This window comes from Hermetia illucens, chromosome 5 (genome assembly GCF_905115235.1).
Source record: "Hermetia illucens chromosome 5, iHerIll2.2.curated.20191125, whole genome shotgun sequence".
NCBI classification, from domain to species: Eukaryota; Metazoa; Arthropoda; class Insecta; order Diptera; family Stratiomyidae; genus Hermetia; species Hermetia illucens.
Window position 1 is genome coordinate 97,735,383 of NC_051853.1, and position 22,224 is coordinate 97,757,606.

A 22,224-nucleotide genomic window follows, 5' to 3' on the forward strand; every position below is an offset into this window, starting at 1 on the left:
ACTTCATTCAAGACCGTAACGGTACACTACAGTACTCTGTAGGAGGCAATGTGGTCAGCATTGCGCTCGCCCGAGATTATTACCCTGATTTAACTCAGGTACTCATTCACAGCTGAGTCGACTGGTATCTGCTGCCACCAATGAGATTTGGACCGCGACCCTCCGTACGATAACCATGTGCTCTAACCACAGCTATCCGGACACCAGATATTAAATTTTAGTACAATATTATCTTATTTATTTTCGAAAATGCTATCAAATTTGGGATTAAATGATGGGTGGAATGGGAAATTGTAATTTTGTTGAGCGGGTCAAGCTTCCTGACAGTGTTCACCAAAAACGCTATAACGGTAAAAGACGAAACGGCCATTCCATGGAAGAATTTTCCTTAAATAAGTGGTGTATACTCCACGGCAATTTTGAATAATATTGGGGTTATCCCTTCGTCCGAATTCAATTCGGAGTCTGTCCCGAAGCATTTGTCAATTTTGTATCTTTGCTTAGACCCAAGGGCGTCCGTGCACTAGAGCTATCAACGCATTTGCTCCTCAAAATTAATGTATTCTGCCATCAAGTGGAGAAGCAACTCAATAACAACATATTTGTCTGAGATTTTAATCTTTTAAACAAAAGGAGACAATACTAACTTTTTTCCTCTGCATTTCCTCATATGTATCAATACGTTGTTCACATGCGCATGTTTATATACGTCTATATGTCCAGTGTTACGAATGTTCGAAGATGAATTGCCTAAGATACGAAAAAAGTTTCATTGACCCAAACTAGAAGATGTCCATGATAACGGGTAATTACCCAAATAAAACTTACCATCAACTGGAGCCTGACTTAACCTCCAACCTTGTCTCTTTGGGAATCTTCACGAGCAGTGACCGTTGCTTCTTTGATTCCTACGCCAAAAATTTTCGCAATCTAGATTCTGTCCAACGACTTCCACTTTATTACTCCTTCTTCCCAAAGCAAACGCCGGAAAACAAAAGCGCGAGCAACAGCAACGGCGCACTGGAAACAAAACACGGGCAAGCGCACGGTTGTGAATTTTGGTACATCCAACAAAAAGCCCAGAAATACAAGAAAACAACAACAAAATAAAGGTAAGAATACCTGAAGGAAAAAGCAATGCTGCACCAATAACAAAGGCGGAATGGAACAGGAAAACTGAAAATGCCGCAAAAACAAGGAGAAAAAAAACACATGAACGGCGATGATGGGCCGCAGCAGTGAATGCGGAGCATGGAGGGCTAAGGAGGAACAAAAAACAGCGAAACAAATGAAAAGCGATCGGGATCGGCCGTGCGGCTGCGGCCGGCGAGTCTGCTCTGAAGTCGGTCGTTTGGCGGCGTGGCGGCGTACTTCTGTCAAAGCGCGATAGCTCCTCAAGTCAGTCTGTCTTCGATCGGTACTCGAGGTGGTTGTGCAAGTTCGCGCGGACGTTGGCAGTGGAAAACTCAGGTTTCTGGGAAACACGAAACGCGGTCTTGCGTATAAACGTTGCGAGTGCAGAGAGAACTGTTTTCTTGCTGATTTACCCTTGAGATGTTCATACTTTTGAATGGAATTTAAGGAAAATGCTTGTGTGGAATTAGTTGTACTTTTCACTAGACTCCGCCCGAATACTTCGACATAAATAATCCTGGTTTCGCGTGGGTGAATCGAGATTAGGAAAATGTGTTTGATCGAATCGCGTTTGGTTCCTTTGGTGCTTATGAGCTTGTTTGTGGTGTCAAGAGTGGATATAGCGCACGGATTACAATGTCAGAGGATATCGACGCCTCTGTGCCAAGGATTGGGATATAATATGACTGCGCTGCCAAATTTGGCTGGTCATGCAACGCAGGAAGAAGCTGAAGAAGCGGTAAGTTGTATAACGCCAGACACACTATATAATTGTCCTAGAAAACAAATCCGATAACCCCTTCTTCAATTTAATCTGATTGGGTTCCAAAATTGTCAAAAAAAATTAAAAGTTGGCATTGAAAAACTATCCTACGTTGGGGTCGAATTGAAAAATTTTGAGAAAAATAAAGGTTTTTCTTTGTGAATTCTGTTAGGATAGTTGTAACTTAGCTGTCATGGCTATTGTGTTACATAAGTCTTACAATGGAAGGAAATACAATAATCAAAGATGTGACGAAGCCATAAGTCACTTTTGTCTTCTGTGTATAATGTCAGGATTTGGGAAGAAGTGTGCAACAGTAATATTATGTCTAGTATTAAGGCTGAAACTATCTCAGATGAAGAATGCATTCCGTTCTTAAGCTGGACTAAAGGGAGGTAGCAGACGTGCTTCATCATCTAAATTTCATTTGAAGACGCATTTCGGATATTGTCCATAGCTTTTAGACGAATACTCGTGGTCAAAACGACTCTAAAGTTAATTGTGAAGCTCCCTCTTTCGACTACACACTACTGAAACAATCTGAAGTCTATTATCATTGTTGAAAGAATTTCACTATGATGAACATTCAAAGAGGAAAAGCCCTAGACACTCTACTACGGTGTTGGACTATAACTTCAAAAATAGAGCGAATTTGATTTACTTGGAACCTGAGTTTACGTAGTCTAAGAGCTTAGTGAAGTTATCATTGGGGCGAAACATGACATCCGAATGGTTCGGATCTTTAAAGCCGAAAAGATAAATTGCTCACAATCATTAGGTTTCGACGAGACTATAAAACAATTCGATTCAATGCTGGTCAACGAATGTGATAAAATTTTCGGCTGTTGTTTGAAAACTCAAAAGTCTACGAATTGCTCGAATTTTAAAAGCTGAAGGGATAAGGCCATGTAGAAGACCAGATAAAAGATGCTTCAAACACAGGGAAGTGAAAGTAAAATAGTGACAGCAGGTATACTATACCAGTGATACATGCGACTTTCAGCTGTCAACAATGTCCATAGAGGTGGCCAAGATTATCAATGAAGACTATTTCGAATATGAGACGACTCCCGAACGCATATGCCAATTAATTGGGGGGAAGCAAGAAGCATAGGGAGTGAGATAGCTAGCTTTCCTCTATGATATAGGTGCAAACAAAGTTTCTCTATTGCTTGGAAATTCTAATGGCGAACCACATGTTTGCCATACCTCAGAAAGCCACTGCAAATACAAACTTTTGGATAGATTGCTTGGCTTGGCTTATGTACCGATTCGACCGAGTGTCGGCTTTTTGGGCAAATCAAAGGGAATTTGCTTGCCTGCTTGGAAAACACTAATGCACTTGCAAACTTGTGAATGGCAATGTTATTCCGCGAAAAGTTTGCGGAGATTTTGGGAGTTTCTGGTAAGTGCTGATCGTGCGAACCCGGCTGAATAATTTATAATATTTGCTGCTTTCGATGGAATCAGTTAACCTCACTGACTCGAATTAGAGGTACCATAAAAGATAATCTGGCATAACCCTAAGAGTTCTGTAAAGAACATTATCTCAGCAATGACACGTTATCATAGAAGTGAATTTATATTTCGCAACAATACTTCATGAACAGGTTCTTGCATAATTACCTTTAATATCCACATATTTTTTACAATATTTTTGCTAATTTCCGAAAATAAATTATTAATACAAATCTTTTTGTTTGGATTTGAACAGTTTATTGTGACGATAATAAACTGCAAAGAAAGGGAAAATATTCAAAATTATTGCCACTTGTTTTAATACAGTCTGGAAGTCCGTAAGGCTTACCCCAGGCGATCAGTATTTTATCAGTTTGGCATTCATCAAAATGACAAAATTATGGAAAATTGATCGTTTGGGGCGATGACTAATGGACTGATAAATATTGAAATTTTAAATAAGATCTGTCAGCCCGGTTGGATTGATGACAGGCTGACTTCAGTGAAGTTATCATTGTAGCGAAACATGACATCCGAATGGTTCGGATCTTTAAATGCAGGCAATAAAAATTGTCTCTTGTTTATACAGTCCCTGTTCATCGAATTAGGATCACTAACATTTTTGCTGCAATCCTTTTTCCAGGATTAATGTTCTTACGCCTTCCTATTTTAAAATTTTAACCGAATCACAGAAATAATTTCACTTTTAGGAATCGAACACTTTTTGTCTTTAAAACCACAACTTTTCTCTACCTCCAAACAGCTTCATACAACTCTAGTAAAATACCAATAATTATTCTCCAAATATTTAAAATATAAAATAATATATATGATCAGAAATTGCTCCTTTTAATTAGTTGAAAATCTCAAAGATTAGGTAAAAAAGAAATGAGGTAATAAAAGTGCCTCCTGGAGAAGGGTTAAAAGGGTGTGGAATTTTCCTGATATTGCTTGTATTACCCTTATAGTTATAGCGCAAAATTATTCTAATTAGGAGCACTCGAAATTGTATGCCACAGATAACATATCCACAGAATTGTAAAAAAAAAATTGACTGGTCCTAATTCAATGAAGAGGGACTGATCACTTTCGATCGCTCTATATATCCAAGAGAAAATAGTTTAAACTGTTACTAACGCCTACTTCAATAACTTCAGATTGCCAAGGCGTCCCCTACAGACCATGTCCTTCAAAACTGACAAAATTGTAGTCGAACGGATCAAGATTTGGACTAACTGATGACCAACAGTCACCACTAATAAAGGCTGGTATATGATTTTGAGTTGTTTTGGCTTTATCAGCGTTTTGTTTTGTTTTGATTTGGTTTAAAGTCTCCGCTACATTCTTTAGTTGATGGATTTTTTACGACATTCTTTGCGCCAATTAGCTGGTTTCTTTGTAGAGTTATGCTACACTCTATAATTCAGTTCTGTAAGAGTTTCCTACATGGTCAACATTTTTTGTCGTCAGTAAACTGCATCTTTACCGTGCAGCGAAAACAGGTGTAAAGTAAGGGTTTCAACCCCATCTGCAAAGCGGGTGATTGAATTTGAAAACCCCAAACTCGAAGACGGAAGGGACCGCCTCTATAACTTAATGAACACTTGCAGTGGATCCTTCTGTGACGGCTCAAGCTATATTGAAATAGTTTGGAGGGTTCCTCAAAACTGCTAACATCCCATTTAGCTGCGTTCAGGTTGAGCCAGTAAAGCTGCGTTTACACTTGTATGAATATTTATATGACTTGTAGTTTCGCCCAGGGTAGAGGCAATTTATCAAAAGCTGCCTCACCTCTGCCCTGGGAGCAACGTTACCGGTTACAAGTTATGTATGGTATTCGGTGTTTGTTCATTCATTCCCTTCGTTCCCTAATCTAAATTCGAAGGCACAACATGTGCATGTGTATGGATCATGATCAAGACAGGGGAGAAGTCCTAAGTTCGCCATCTGGAATTCACTAATTTTAAGCCTATAACAACCTTATTGTGATCAATGTTTGCATCATCTTTTGGTCAAGTCAGAACTTTGGTAATAGCAGTACGTTCTGTTAAGGGAGATTCGCACCGCGTCTTTGAAGAACTTCTTACTAGCACATATCCAAAAGTTTAATTGTTTAATAATTATCTGTAGTATAGGAACCTATCCTGAACCGACCCTTCAGTTATTTTGAAGTGAAATCCTAAGCATCCGATGCATATAGGTCTGACATCATTGCTGCGTGGAAATGAAATTATTCGTACGTTTATGTACAAGGCCGTAGAGAGGAAATTCGGGCCCAAGGTGAAAATATCAGGTCCTGGGTGAAAAGTGTACGAGCCAGGGATGAAAATTATACGGGTTTCCGTATTATCCCTTTTCTATATTGAAATTTATACTCCGGGCCCGGAAGAAATCCCTCCTTTTCCATCCCCCCTCGTCAGGCCTGGTAATGCGTTCATCTGGAAATCTCTGGTGAAGTATCAGATGGCTCTGAAGCCCGCTAATTGTAATGTTTACCAGCTGTGTTTTTCAGATGACATCACCAAAAGAGAAGAAGATTCAGCAAATGAGAGCTATTTTCGAAAAACTTCCAAAAAACAATGCGAAGTCGTAGCATTCACTACCATTTGTTGCTGAAACTTGTCTGACCGAACCAAACATTCCTGATGTGGGTGCTGGTCACTGATCACATTACTTGCAATGAGGCTGGTAGAATGGCCCGCTAAGGGCGGTTTGGCTCTACGATGGTGGAAGTAGAGGGTGGGTGTTAGGCCATCCTCCGTCAAGTATATTTTGAAGGGTGCAGCATGCAATGAAGAAATTTAAAATTTCTGCTGGCAAGAAAAAATCTTTATTAAACAACCTGGAGCCTTTGGAGCGGGATTTTCATTGTTCCTAGTAACAAAGACACTGTTCCCCAAACAGCCACATGAAAAAGAATCTGAGTCCGGTCTACTGAGATCTTAAATGAAGGGGCGGAAATATTTTCTTCAAAAAAAATCTGGGCAGGTTGGAATTCGTAAATGCATGCAAATGCCTCAGGTAGCAGAATGCATCGAGTAAGAACCCTGAGCTTTGGAACTGCGATAATTCCTAATTTCTCAACCTAACCTAACCAAACCTTGTACTCCATGTGAGGCTTCTCTTTTTGCAGGAGGATTACTCAATTCACACTTTCCCATGCTGTTACTTTTACCTCTATTTGACATTTCTCAACAATCTATTCCGATATTTCTTCCAGGTTAACCACACATTCCCTTACAGATCAACAGTTTTGTGATATATTTTTAGTCTTCAGTGTTGGTTATGTCCCACACATGGGAAGCACAATTGTACGTAATACTTTCGGGGGAAATGTCTCCATATTGTGCTGTATGTTGCTACTCTTCGCAAAATCGGTACGTATCTCTGTAGTACCGTTTCTGCATCTAGGTGCAGCTCCTTCACTGGCTCCCAGAAATATTTTTAAAACTATCTTTTGTAGTTTGTTCCTATTAGCTATATTGCATTTGTTCCCCACACTTGACCATCTAAATTCGAATATATCAATCCATTCCACAGTGTTAAATATTTAATAACTTTTATCCTGAAAACTTCGGATATTGAACCAGCGCGTCTCCCAACATATGTATGAAATCACTACCTTGAACCAAGCTCCTAACTTTCCCATCCCTTACTACAATTCGTTGGTACAACCCCTTCTTTATATCCATTCAAGATCAAGTTCTGATTTATTGCGATATCAGTAGTGAAGCGGTATCAGACGCGATATCAAAAGCCATTATACCGCCATCGATGTTGGAACTTTATCATTGCCGCCATCGTTTGCGCTATTTTCAGAGGTATTAGAGGTTATCACATTATAATGTACTCACAATCGCGGCCTGGCTGTCGTCTCCCATCTAATCTTCGGAATTTTTTCCGAGGGGATTTTATTGATCACATCAAGTAGTTATGATGTGATTTGGCCGCTAGGTATTCGACTGGCTGGTGGATTGATGAGGCCAACCAGTTGCCGTCACTTCGTTACGTTGTGTATTCTGAAATCAAAGGCGGATTTTTATAAACGATTTCCCCAAATCCCATAGGAGCTTAGACATATTTTCTGTGCACGTAGTTTCCTTTCTGCTGGAACTGGCCCGCCTAAAGATATATTTTTGTGTAGACAATATGGTGAGAGGATTAATGTTCAGATTTGTTTGAGACTTTTGACGCCAGCACGTTAAATCGATTTGTGTGATTTTCTGGAATCAGGGTGGGTATATTCGTGGATATTGTATGCCTACATGCTTACGTGCAGCCAAAGAATGCTGATAATTCAAAACGCTTCAAAAATCAGTTTCAGTTCTCCAAAAGCAGAGGCGCTTAACAAGCTACACAAACGGCTTACCTCCTGGTAAATATTTGAAATTTGAAAAAAAGTGTCCATTTAAATTGCATTTTCTAGACAGTCACGACATTTTCCGCTTTTTATATTGTTTGACGAAAAGAATCCGCCTTTGATGGGACTTTTCAGTCCCCAATTCATCCAACAATTTTTTCGTCCACATTCCCGATATTATTCAGCTAATTGATTTAAATTATGCTGATGTAAGCCTATGATGTGACGTTGACTTTCCCGGCACGACTACAGGTTTTTTATTGCTCTTTTACAACCATTAGGTGCACGGATCATACTTGGATCTAATCCCGTCCCGCACTAATCGCCTCGATAATAATTATCTTGAGTGATCAAAGCGATCTTAGAATTATTTCACGTTGGAAAAATGTAACTAACGAATGCCTCAGCTATTCTAGCTTCGCTTGCGCCTGCTCGGCCTTCTATGGACTACTCTGTCGAGTATTCTTCCATACCACACTATTAGCGCTATTTTATTAGAGGTTATCCCAGCAAAAAGTTGCCCCGTCATTTCATTTTTTGACCGCCGCACATTGCTCTAAGAGGTTCGTCTCGTTGGTTTGGAAATGTAGCAATCTTTATGATCACGACCATCATCACTGGCCTCATCATCTCAGAAATTATTCCGATATTCACGCGAATTATCTGAAGCTGATGGTGGCAATCTTGGCATTAGTGTCTGATCATGCATCACTCAGGCAATCTGCACTAGAGACGGCTGGCTAGCTTGAAATTATGGGGCTCAGAAAAAATTTAACGATCAATTATTTTCGAAGTTCTTTTGTGGGGAGGTTAAATATGAGGGTTTCGATGCGGGGACAATGATCACATCATAGAAGAGCAGAATATGTGGCAAGGTTTTGGAGGAGTTATTCCTGGAATTCCAGCGCAAGAAAATGTATACAATCCCAAAATGTACATTGTGCGACTGTCCATTCCGGGTCTATGAAAGCCTTGCTGACGGACCTGCGTCGTCGTCAAACATGGCTCTCGGTTGCGGCCAGTCGCGTCCGTGTTGACAAAAGAAACTCTGATTGCATTGTATCCAGACCCCGATCTTGACCAGCGCGCACTTGATACCTTTTCACCTCGCCCATTATCGGCACTTGAACAATTCTTAATGCCGATTTTGAATAGTTTATTATGGAAATTGTAATTGAACTTGTATTCATGTTCGCATAGTGTATTCAATTTCTCGATATACGAGTATCCAAGCCTTTGTCTGTTGCATGCACAAAGCGCTGGAACGCTGGCTTGGCTTGGGTGAGAACGTGATCAGTATTGTTGCCCGTTCGTAAATTTTCTATTCAATGAAAACTTAATTCAAATATTGAATACTAATTCAACGGTTATTCTCGATCAATATCGAATTGTTGGAACGGCTATGCGAAGTAATGAAATGGGATCCTGACTGAAAAGTATGAACTGGAGTAAGAAGCAATTTAAGACACGTTTGCATTCAAATAACCCTTGATTATCTGGGAGTTTCGCTAATCTTGGCAAGAAATCAGCAGTCTTCTGCGTTAGGTCATTTTATGAGGTTAACCAAATCAATCTGAATTTGAAGAATAAAACTCGTAACTAGAAATATTGAATTCCCTAGGAATCCTGACTGATTTCGGTAGCCAATGAAGAAAACGAGGCCTTTTGAAACATGAAATTTTTCATTTCGGGTATAACCTACACCATTCTTCAGTGCTTTTGTTATTTTAAAAATATGGTCCCTGAAACCTTTGCATGCTTCTTAATGCTTCCAAGACCACAATTAGTACTTTTCGAAACTGACCTAATGAAATTATATTATCAAGAAACTATTGCGCCCCTTTAATAGTCATACTGTACCTATTCACGATAATATGTGGACCACTCCTACAATCGACTGGAATTTTAGAATTTTTTCTATTGCTATTCCTACTTCAGAATATGTACGAAGGCTTTAGCTCTCTCCTCAGAGAATCTAGAAACGACTTGTGTAAAAATCCCTAGTTTTCCACGTAATATAGTGACTCGTGACTGCGAGTTCTCTTCTTTACTTAGTGTTATTGTCATAAACCCTTTTCTGATTCCACTGAAGGCTTTTCAGATGTAGAACGGTGTTTTTGATCACTTATTCATCAGTCTACCCCTTGCCCTCTAACCTAATATGGCCCGGAATTCAGAATATCCTGATCCCATTCTGTGGGTTAAGTGTATTGAATTTATGAAACCATTCCTGTAGCAGCCATTTGCTGTCGATGAGGATCTTAATATTTTATCTCCTATTTGAAGGTTAAAGTGTGCACATCGATCTATTGCGTGTACTTTTGCTTGGAATATACTGGTATACTCACACGTTGGTTCAAAACATATTTTCCTTAGGCCAATCACCTTGATTGTGAATGACCCTTGAGTGTACTAGCTATTCGTTCAGTTGCTGATTTAGGCCGTAAGCGGTCACTGGCACGCTCTTCCAGTCCGTAGTGTTACTCCATTGTATTTCTAATTTCTTATCAAAATGAAACATAATTGCCACGCAGTCTGTTGTCAGTAATTTGGTATATCGCTTAGAGAGAGTGATAGTTTTCTTTGATTGCTTCATGATACACACACAAGCTAGCCTTTGAGGTTCCTGTAACTTGCTGACTACTGTGTCGATATTTGCCGGAGGGGGAGAGTCCAGCCAATTGCAAACGAAGTATCTGAGGATTTCCCCCTCTTTTCCGCAGTTTCAGCAATGCGATTTGTAGGGTATGCCTAGTCTGGCGGCATGTTCCCCGCCCGCTCCTTCCCCTCTATGTTCCTATTACCGGGAACCCAGAGGAGGTGACTTTAAGTGTGCTCTCCAGACTATTTAGCCTGTTTCTTTATTGGCCGCTTATCTGTCGGTCCTAGGCGAATTCCCAGATTTCCCGAGATAAATCGTCTAGATTGTTACTAGGGTCGTATGGCTTCGTTGTCTATTGTACTTTTTGCTCAAAGCCTGCCACGTTAATATCACAGCTGTGTACATCTAGAGAACCATTCTCTGGTGGGGATCCTATTTTCTTCCAAACGTTCTCTTGCAGTTCTATGTTCAATCTCCAATTTAGCAATTCAGCCCCGTGATGTGGAATTCGGGTACAATGAAATACCCCCATATATTTTTTTTGCGATGGACTTGCAACTCGTCAAATCTTTTGTAACTTTCCTATATAAGTCTATTTCCGGCATCCTTGATAAATGTTCCATTTTCACTTTGGAAACAGGAAATTACTTTTTTTTTGTGTTCGCGTCTATTATTCCCAGGGACCGCTAAATAACAGATTCTATAATATTGGGCACAACACTGGAAAGTTTCATTAAAATCTTATTACTGTTAACAAATGTTCTTTGGACTCTTTCTGAAAAATCAAAATAAATGCTGGAATGGGCTATTTTTGCAGTTTTACTTTTGGTGAAATCTACCGGTTGTCTGGACCCACGTTGGGTCCTATTTATAATAGTCTCTAGTGGAACCAATTTTTCGAAGCGCCTGTGGCGCGATAGGAGTTTCATACTCGTTTGACTACCTCAATAATCACTGTCCCTGTAGACTTAATTTGACTATACACAAGGACCGCAAGTTTCTTGAGTTGATAAAAGTTTTTTTTAAGTTCTCTAAGGCGGCGTCAGATGAATCCGAGGGACCTCAAGAAAGAGACCACCTGAAAAGAAAAAAATGAAAACCTTTATTTGATACTCCAAGGTAAAGTGCAATAACATGTACGTCATTCGAAGATGTGGATGGTAAACAGGATTGTAATCCTGATAGCTTGAAGTGACAGAATCCATCGATGATGGCCCGCTTATATATATTATAGTATTTTGGGTACATAGAGTTGTTTCCAAAGATAGGATGGTCAGCTGAAGTCAGGTGCTTTAGCACGCTGAAATACGTTCAACTCTTCCAAGATTTGGAATTTTACTACTTCAGGTTTGTGCTTTGTGTCCCACAGGATATAGCACCCTATTATTAGGCCAATTTTACAACCCAACCAGAATGAGTAATCTCTGGTTCAATTCATCGATATACAACGTGGCCTAGCCATCAAACTTGCTTGACTGCCTGCCATACAATTGAACTGGCTTATCTGCCGCTTCACTAATGCCGCGAATATAAAAATAAAGTAATCAGACAAAAAATGGAAGAATTGCGGTAGTAAAAAGCTCGATACGTCTGGTGTAAATGACATATTATAAGTACACAAACGCGAATTTTCCCCTTGGCGGCGATATAATGAAACGTAAACATTTCGTAGAAAGCGGCTTTTCTTTGTCATTGAGCCGCGGTGCCGCCGCGTCGTTGGTCGCTGCCATCAATGCGCTATCATATGATTTTTTTTTAAGGAAAATGAAAAAGAATAAGTGAGACGCGCAATAATGATGACATCATGGCGTCGTTGTTTTGGTGTGGTCTGTGAAAGAAAGACGCCGGTGCTATTGGCATGCTTGCACATATCAAGAATGCTAAGCAAATATAATAATGATGAGCAGCGACGAGGCTTGCGCAAACGCCATAAACCTGAATTGATGTTCATGTGATATTCTCCTACTTGTTTATTGGTATCATTGACATGGCTGTGGAATGGGTAATAAAAGCTGGAAAATGTGCTGGGAAAATACAACAATTGACGAGCCAGGCCTGAAACGCTTTCTGTATTGTTACACATCAAGTTAATTGTTCTAGTCTGGGAGGTAAACTTTATAAATCAACAAAAATTACAACATCTATGACATAACTAACAATGAATGAACCTCTGGTGTTCAAAACTGGTCGGTTCTAAAAAGACGGAAAAGGTATGTCTTTGTTTCCGATCATATTGATAGACGATGGTCTAAAATGGTCATAAACAATTAATAAATCAATACTTTTTCCATCTGCGACTGGAGTACGTGCAACATCAGTCCAATAGCCCAAGAAAAAATTAAGTTGTGTTCAGCTATCTAAAGGAAGCTTCGTCCCTTCCGTGGGTCATACCCTTGAGAGCATAGCATGTGCCTCAATCTCCAAGTCTCCTTTGCAGTTCTGCATTTTATTTTCCTGGGAAGACCGGCTCATTGGAATAATTGATTAATGTTTCCCATTGGATGGCATAGATAATAATGTTGTCATCCTTCCTTAAAGTATGACCTACCCACTGCTACTATTCAACACGTCCACCTTCGCCTGTCAAGTACACCAACGTAGTTCCTCCTTTGAGATTGTTTGGAGCCAGAGTATCTCGATGACAGGGCGAAGATACATGTTAACGTAAGTTTGGAAGTTTCGAGTAACAGTGGCAGTTACCCTCGCTGTGGTGCGTCCATATGAAAGCATAGAGAAATTGTTAGCGCGGAACAATCTTAACTTGATGTGTGTGTCGAGTAGTCGCATTTCCAAATTTTAGGCAAAACAACAGAGACGGATTAAGATTTGTTGACTAATTGTATGATACCAAGTTCGGGGCAGTCAGCAAAAAGGATGTTTTCAAGAAATACAAACTGACCAAACCCCTCGATGTTCCGTTCATTAATGGAAATAGGAAGATTGATGATTGATAACCAGTCAGATTGAGACTCTTGGTTTCATCGCTATTTATCTTCAGTAAGATTCTCTTCTCTCCTGCTCCAAATTGGCAAGTCCCCCTGAGATTTCACCTCATCGCAACACGTGCAATTCTGCTTAATCATGTCGCTCTGAAAATAGCGGCTAGTTTGTAAGGAATGCTTCTCCTCATAGAATATTCCGGATACACTCGCTGTTGATGCTGCCAAAAATTTTCTTGACATCGATGAAGAGCATATAAAGCTGAGATTCGAATTATTGTGAATACGATCAGCCTAGGCAGATCAGGAGTGACAGCAAGTCTCCTCCTTTTCGACCAAGCTTTCGTGTCGGTAAGGAGAACGCCAGTACTCCTCTAATTATCATAATCAAACGGGTGTTGTTAATCGGAGCATAATACATTCGTATATAAATGGACCTTGGCCGTGTGAAGTCCGATGATGCTGGATGAGGCTATCATCTCATTCGCCCTTCTTATCTAGTAAAATCCTGGAAGATTTCTCGTATGCGATACTATCTCAAAATGTGCGCTTGAGAGACGATATGTAGAAAAATCTTTTTTTTTTTCGTTCATTTTCTTCCTTTCATAGGTCCTGGACATATCAAAATCCTCTCCTACACAAATTCCTATATTTATATAGAGCGTATTGATTTCATTAAATAAACAAGTCGAAATAACGGAAGCTTCGAGTATAAAATTTTTGTGTTCATCGTGTGTGAGAAATTTTCTATACACGTTTTCCCATTTGTTCACTCCTCCAATTCAAAATATTGCTTGATATATGTATTTCCAAATTCCAACTTTGGCGTTCATATGATTTCACTTCATATGATGATGATTTCATACACGTCTTAAGGTGCCATAAATTCATGTGAAATACACAATTGACCTTCTGTAATTTTGTTAATAATATTTGGATTTTTTCCAAACTTTCGAAAATTGTGCATAATGTTATTGATTTTAATCGTACCAATTTTATACCCGGTGTTCGGATGGCTCAAGTAGTTAGAGCGCTGGGCTGTCGTAGCGGAAGATCGCAGTTCAAATCTCACTGATGACAGAGGGATTCGTCCTTTGTTGTCACTGGATATCGGATACCAGTCGACTCAGCTGTAAATGAGTATCTGAGTCAAATCACACATTGCCTCCTACAGTGTGCCGTTACGGTCTTGAATGAAGTGCTCTAACACACTTCAAGGCCTTGATCCAATATGGATTGTTTCGCCAACGATTATTATTATTATAAGAGGAACTTAAAGGGAGTTTTTGGGAAAATCTCTAAAAGATGATAATATACTACTCCAGTAGAGATTCAAAAAATTTAACTTGTTTATTTTAAGGCATGTCAACTTTGTAGGTCTGTCAACTTTTGTGAATTATCAACGCGGGGCGATTATCCCCGTCCGAAATATAAATTCCCATGAGAAAAGGGGTGATACGGAGGCCCGTGTACTTTTCACCCAGGGCCCCGTTTTCTGCATAATTCTCATCCCTGGCCCAGATTTCCTCTCTACGCTCATGTATATAATGACTCATTCGGGTGTGAACAAATGATGTGAATTTTAAAAACCAGCCTTGATTCCCTGAATCATTCGCACTTTCATGAGTATAAATTTGCAAAAAAAAAACCCTCCTCGGCCTTAACTTTTAAAATATAGCTGCTGATGGGATAATCTCTTTCGCGTTGGCGTAAGAACCATATAACGACAAACTTTCCGTATTTTCGTATTCTACCTTGTGTACTTGACGCTATTTTGTAAATTTATCCTCTGTTTACATCAAATTTTGAAAATGTCGCCTTATAAATACTAAACTCGTTCTAGTTTTTTAAAGACGCATCATTTTTGGCAATTGTTAACCGCTTCTCTTACACGCATGCACTAAAGTTAAAACATATACACGGTTTCATAACGGTTAACACCGATTGCATTGACGTTTTATTGTTTCTTGTGAACCTTGAAACATCGACAATTGGAACAAAATCAAATTGAAGAAGAACTTCGAAAAATTAATGAAAAAGTTCACTTTTTAGATTCCTGTGGTGGCCGAAACCTAGTTAACTTTTGTGAGTCAATACTGTATTAACTTTGAACAAATATCGGAATGGGATATACTTTGAGCCCTTGATTTTGTACGGATTCAGAATTGTGAGTTTTTTCTGATTTTTCTGTTGGATAGGTTCTGAGAACCACATCAGTTACATGTTTTGGGCACACATTGCCAGCCCTCACTCCCCTATGTTTCACCCAATATCAAAAATAGGATCAGTCTCGAAAGGTACTAACTCATTACTTTCATTTGACACCCCACATAATTATATTCTGTGAAAAAGAAATTTACATTTTTGTATGTATGAGGAGCATGCATACATATATATAGGCAAAACTAAACTGGTCTTTTATCATCACCTTTTATTTGAGCTGGCATTTAAGCGATGCATGATGGCATAACAGCACGTGCTGCATAAAGATAAAATCTAAACTTAAAATCCAAAGCTAAAGTCAGTGCCAGATAGAACTTAGTCAGTTACCCACTAACATTTCCTCGTTGGTGGCATAGTACACATTTTTAAGGGCAAAAATTGAGCTGTTCTCATGGCCACACCAATGCCCTGTATCACACACATACGCCGCACCAACACAGACCGCGGAATTTTTCTCTCGCATTTACCGTAGATGGTTGAACATGCGCAATGACTTTTGGCCATCATACAATTTGGAACAATGCGCTGATAGATGAATCTTTGCGCTTACTTTGTCTTTGGAATAACATTATTGAGATAATTTACGATCGTTACGATTGATCTTTTGCTCGATCTTTAACACGGAAGATGTGAAAAATGTGGATTTTGGGAAGAGGCCATGCCTGTCACTCAAAGTTTTTCGTCAACACTTGTCTGTGTAGTGTCATCGAAATATTCTAGACTGAGACAGTCTCGAGTGAATAACAGATTCCGTTGCAAGTATTGAGACGAATTGAATTGCATTGGATCTTTGGCACATTGAAAAAGGGCAACAATTTCTTGCTAATTATGCGTTATTGCAGGAAGGACGACAAGTGGGTCTTGGAATACATACAATACAACAATCGAGTTTGAAAATGGCTCAAAGGCGTAGTTTACGCGCAATGCTCGAGTTCGCTTGTATTATTGACATATTATGTAGTGTGAGAGGAGTTAAATTGCTCTTTTCGTTGCTCTTACGAATCATTACGGGCTAATCGAGTCAACAATAGAAAATTATGATCAACAACTGAGCTAGTCATAGACCAAAGCCAAAAGTCATCCTGGAATTTCTTTCCGGCCTGCCCGTGGCATAAATTGAGTCCCGAAAAGGTATAACTACATACTTTGCAATAAAGTAAGTTATCCATGGCTATTAATAGCTGATTTCCACCGATATCGACGTGATGCAACTTCTTGCCTCGGTGACCACTCAGCTCTCCAATCATAAATAAAATATTTTACAATTCGGCTTGAACTTTGCACCAGCCAACTTTAGAAACAAAATATCACATTAAACTGACTGTTGACGTGCACCCAAACATAATACCACCCGCTAATTTCCCGTATATAATCGCTTTTTACGCACATATGTATGTACAGAAAACATATATCGCACAAATGATATGCCGACAAAAATAAAAGCGAAACCAGGTGAAACGCGGCGGGTGCGGGTGTGAGGGGCACCGATTGTATTAATCGCAAACACAATTCCGATATCGAACTCATCTATCTCTATATTCGGGGCCGCGCGAGTTTGTTTTATCGTTTTACAAGTACTCCAAATATCTGAAACGAAATACCTCCACGGCTAAATTACTCCACTCAAAGTGTAGTTAGATGGATGATATTAGAGGTGTGATTGCGAGCGGAAGGAGCGAGGGGGGCCCGGGTGTTCCGGGGCACGCAAGAAAGCAGCGAAGCAGAATGGAGTGGCGGCCGCGGCAACTCTTTGAAATTCCATCATTCGGGGTAACATAAACACATCGCGTGTACATGCTAAAAGCTAATGCCAATGTAGATACATAGAAACACATATTTATATAATTCGATACTTCTTAGGCGCACTGTGTCTTAGCTGCTAAAGGTGCTAACAAGATACACCAATGCAAGAAGATCGCGTGAGTGGCTAGGCAATGGGAAGGAAAAGGCTCATCTCAAAGTGATGTGAGAAATTCCAGCTAATTCGCTATTGTCATAAGTTTTTCAGTTACACTTGACATTAGAAATTTATTGTAATATCTATAATTGAAGACCATGGATTATTTTGCCTGTCGTGTCGGAAAAATTCGCTGCTTCACATCACAAGGATAAACTACTTCAGTATGCGTCTCCTGCCATATGACTCTTCTCTCTATTTATATTTTTTCCTTTTATTAAATTTTCCATGCTGCTTCAATTTTAATGCTTTGCAGGTGATAAATCTATTGAAATATTGGCACAGAATCTATTTAAATGAAAGCACAATTGTTCTCTTCTATTATTAATTTTATTTATTCTTTTCTATTAAGCAAGGAGTGACTAACTAACTTGAAAAAGGTCTATCGGAGACTGTACTTATTGAACAAAACTAGCAGATATGTAACTATATGTACCACAAGCATTTATCTAACTCATTTTACATGCACACTTGTATAAACAGTAAAAGAATGAGTTCCGGACTTTATCTATTTTCTAAGAAAAAGGTTTATTAGGGTACAGTAATAAAAGTAGAAAAGAATTAGTTTTTGTATGAAATGTAAAAGATAATATTTCAACAAAATCTATAGTAGCAGGGCAAGCACAAAGACAAACCCATTATGACTCAATCAGGATACGAATCCAAGCTCCGAAATTGAAATGCGAACGTGCAATCATCTTCGAGGAAAAACAATAGGTTTCTTCTCAATTGATTGCGAGAAATACCGATTTAGCTTATCAAATCAAGGTTAGGTTGTGCTCTTCGATTTGTCGTCAACGCTGATCTGTTTTAGAGTGGAATCGACGAAATGAAAGGGGGTGATCCTTTTGACGTTGAAGACAAGAAATATACGTAATTCTGTATGAAAGACCCAGTATATAATATTTATAGGTCGCCAGAAACCACACACACCATCGCTGTCGGTTTTTGGGATTGTATTTCATTCCTTCCGTGCCTTTCCGAGAAACTTCCTCTGTTCTGCATAATCCGCCAGTCGGCCATCTTGCAACAGTGGGTTCTATTGCATGTCATAACATATGTTTGGAGTGCTGATAATTGAAGGGTCATCTGGGACAATGATCACATTGAGCAGCTTATGAATCTGTAGATATAGGGTAAATCTATCAGAAGCTTATCTTAACGATATGGCTAACTTGAAGAATATCTTTTTCGAGCGGATTTGGAGCAGGTAGATCTGGTTGCGGATGGAGTATTCATAATTTTCAATACGCTAGTGCCCCACGCCGCTTTCGTTCAGGTCCCTTCTTTTGATCGGGACTAGCGCCATCTACGTACATAGTATATATATGGTACTTTACGTTTTGGTTGGAATCGTTGATTAAGTAGTTGACTGCAAACCTTTAAATCAAATACAATGAAGAGGAACGGTAAAAGATCCTTCATTGCTTCGGATTCCCAGTTACTAATTATCGTAGGACCAGGACCAGACCAGATTTAAACCGTGACCTTCCATTACAAAAGGCTAGTGCTCTAACCATAAAGCCATTCGCGCAAGAAGATTAGTAAGTTATTTTCTAAGTTAGAAGGCAACTGTCAATTTCCAATCTCTCTTACGTCGTCGTCACATCAACATTATTGGCTTCCCAACAGCTGATCCTCGCGAATAGCGGCCTTGTGGAGATTACAAACTACTAAATGCTTAGATGATTGCGGACTGGCATCCTTTTTCGATCATGGATCAAATCCCCGTAGCTTTCGAAGATATTCTAAAAACAGCTATTTGCCCATGTTTCGCACTCTGCGAGCTGACACAAATCTTTTCCAGGGATTTATCCGCTCTGTACTATGAAACTTGTACTTCTATTTCTTTTACATGGCTTCCTCCATTGAGTCCGAGCATTTGATGTACATCTCAAGTGCATTTTTCAATGTCTCCTAGAGCATGGCCTAGTGCTCAACCTTGAAACATTCTAATTCTTCCCATCGCAGGTGGAACTTGTAGGCTATTCCATTACTCTGACAGCGGACAACTCGACCCAGACAAGGTTGAAGCGATCGTGAGCTTTTCGCTGCCTTCTTGGACCTCGTTTCTTGAATCCGCTAACCACAAGGCCCTACCTAACGTGGTCTTACCTGGTGCTAAAATCAAGGTATCATGGAAGGTTTTGTGGCCTCTAGAAGTTGCCCAAGTTAAATCACCAAGCAACAGCTGGTAGACGCTACACTCCTCGTATTCCGTCAACAGGATGTAATGCTGGCAGTGTTCGCCGATGCCTCAGACATCGCAGTAGGCGCTGCTCTTCATCAGAAGGTGAACCAAAGCAGGCAGCCGTTGAATTTCATCTCGAAGTAGTTAAATCCCGCTCAGGGTAACTACTGCGCCAACGATCGTGAACTATTAGTTGTGTATCTGAACATCAAATATTTCCATTTTTCCCTTAAGGATAGGCCGTTCATCTTGTCTACATACCGTAAGCCTCTTATATTTCCCTTACGGAAAAAGCCCGAAAAGCATCCTCTCGGGCGTGTTCATTGCATGGTATTGCCGGGGATATGGAGCGAATTTTAAGTATCGCTCGGCCCCCAGCTGAAACCCCGTCGGGTAGTTTCTCCAACGCGGCGCTTGCTCTTTCTCCTAGAAACGTCCTGCCTTACAGTTGTGCGACTGGCATCTGTTGCGTGGTTTTCATGTTGGCCGTCGTAGTATCCACATTCTTTCTTTAAAAAGTCGCTTGAAAATTCTGTAAGTTGAGTCAATTCACGTCCCAGCCAATCGTAGTTTCTACAGTAATATAAAGATACAAGATTTCGGCTGCGTTTTCTTCCTTGACTGCGATCTGTTTCGCAATCCACGTCTGGTTCCCTCAACATATGCTGGATAACACGGCCTGTAAAGCCAAACTTAACACCGTATATATCACTAGTTTCCTTTGCCTGGCTCGGCAATTCGGAAGAATAATTCTTATATGAATTTCTTTCATTTCATTGTTATCAGTAACACTAGGTGAGCTGTTAATTTGTGTGATGTCCAGTATTAGTTTTCTCACTTTCCCGATGATCTTAAATTACTTGCTTTTTTAAGGTTTTGTGTGAAACAAAACCTTATTAGAATCGAGACGGTGTCTGTCTGTCCGTCTGTCCGTCTGTCTGTCTGTCACACCCGATTTATTCGGAAACGGCTAGACCGATTGTCACAAAAATTGGTGAGAGTATGTAATCTGGTGATCCCTTTACATGCAGTAAGTGGCGCCATCTTGTGTTCAGTTTAAGGGGGGGCTCCCCGTACATGTGAATGGAGGGTGCAAATTTTTTTTTCACAGAATGTAGCCATGTAGGGTATCAAATGAAAGGTCCCAATTAGTACTTTTCGAATCTGGTTCAATATTTGATATTAGATGAGACATAGGGGAGTGAGGGTTCAAAATATGACTCACAAAAAGTGTAACAGGTCTCGTTCTCAGAACCTATCCAACCGAAAAATCTGAAAAAAATCACAGTGATGCATCTCTACGAAATCTAGGCCTCAAAATACATCCGGTTCTGATATCTGCACAAATAAAGTTAAAAATAGTATATTTCCACATTTTAGAAATTTACCCGGCAACCTCCCCCCACCCCCCCCCGCCCCCCGTTATGTTCATCCCAGAAGTACAAAATTTTTCATGCGTGTAATGAAAAATATAGTGCATAGTTTGATCAAGTTTGAAGAAAGTCCAACTATTATTAACAAAGTTATAGGGGGTGAAACTTTACAATTTTTTGTAAATTTCGTGCACTCTACAACCCGCATGACGTCATCATCACATATCAATTCGTCAATACCACAACGAAATGAATTCTTATGAATTGGGTCGCAGACAATTATTTTGTTTTGGTTTTTTAGTTATTTGTCAACCAGATATGTGTGTATGTAGGTATATAATGTATGCGTGCTAATGAACTTTGCGGGTAGTACCTAATTCAGATAGATATAAGACGTAAATCGGAAATATGGGTACGATAAATTTAGATACGTGCATATATGTGTACAGTAGGTAATAGGCAGTTTGTTTGTTTAGGGTGAACGTGATATCTATGGCTGTAATATGTACGTATGTCTCGTAGTTTGGAAAAATATGAAAGATTATGTTGGATTTGTAGCTATATACGGACAGAAAAAAGTGCGTCTCTTACATAAGATGAACACAAAACCTTTATACCCGAAGCGCGAGCTTCCGGTATTCCGACTTGTTTCATCTCTGTCGGACTATGCTTTCTGTCAATCAAATTTAGACACTTTGGTGGAATGGTGCTCGTTGAATAAGTAACAATAAACATCAGTAAATTCATCAATTACTCAATGGTTTACTTACTCAAATTCTATCTAAAATCTCGGTAGTTGCGAATTTTCTTTTTACTTATCGCACTACAGAGTTCCCTTGTAGCTGTTCTCTGTCCTCTGTCATTCGGGTGCATGCCTTCTTCCGCAGCGTCGAAATTTCGATCGTCCATGGGAAATTCGCAGGCTATTGTTATTAGGCTTACAACTGCAAAGCGTCCACCCCTCGGTGTAGCTCTGCCTGTCCCACGAGCTTCGACGATGTTCCTCTTTGTGGTTTCTCAGGCTCAGCGAGAACACTGGCCGGTGTACGCCAAGAGGTTGCATCGACCAGTTCAAGTGTGTTGTGTGAATGGTTCCTCGTCTGGAAGTCTTCTAAAACTTGGCGTCGTAGCGTTGGCCCGAAGCGAGGCGCCATACCGAATCCAATTGGAGATTATGATCATGAAGCTGAATCGTTATTTCGGTACTGTTCGCCGATTAGCATT

General features: G+C 39.8%; 1 protein-coding gene and 1 long non-coding RNA gene across 3 annotated transcripts in view; one reads left to right on the forward strand and one right to left on the reverse strand.

Annotated features, from left to right (window-relative positions):
* The window catches only part of LOC119657662, a 40,365-nt gene extending 39,037 nt beyond the window's left edge, over window positions 1-1,328 (reverse strand). The window contains exons 1-4 of one of the 2 annotated variants that reach the window (XR_005250157.1): window positions 1,123-1,328; window positions 829-1,020; window positions 648-750; window positions 442-564 (exon numbers count right to left, since the gene is read on the reverse strand). This is a non-coding gene — a long non-coding RNA (uncharacterized LOC119657662). Of the gene's footprint in view, window positions 1-441; window positions 565-647; window positions 751-828; window positions 1,021-1,122 lie in introns of those variants that run through there. The other variant, XR_005250156.1, reaches the window with a different exon arrangement.
* Window positions 1,329-1,365: 37 nt separating this feature from the next.
* Window positions 1,366-22,224, forward strand: part of LOC119657661 (frizzled-3) — a 60,155-nt gene continuing 39,296 nt past the window's right edge. Inside the window, exon 1 of the mRNA XM_038064688.1 lies at window positions 1,366-1,873. Within this exon, the coding sequence (XP_037920616.1) occupies window positions 1,685-1,873 (189 nt within the window). The 5' untranslated portion in view covers window positions 1,366-1,684. The remainder of the gene's footprint in view (window positions 1,874-22,224) is intronic.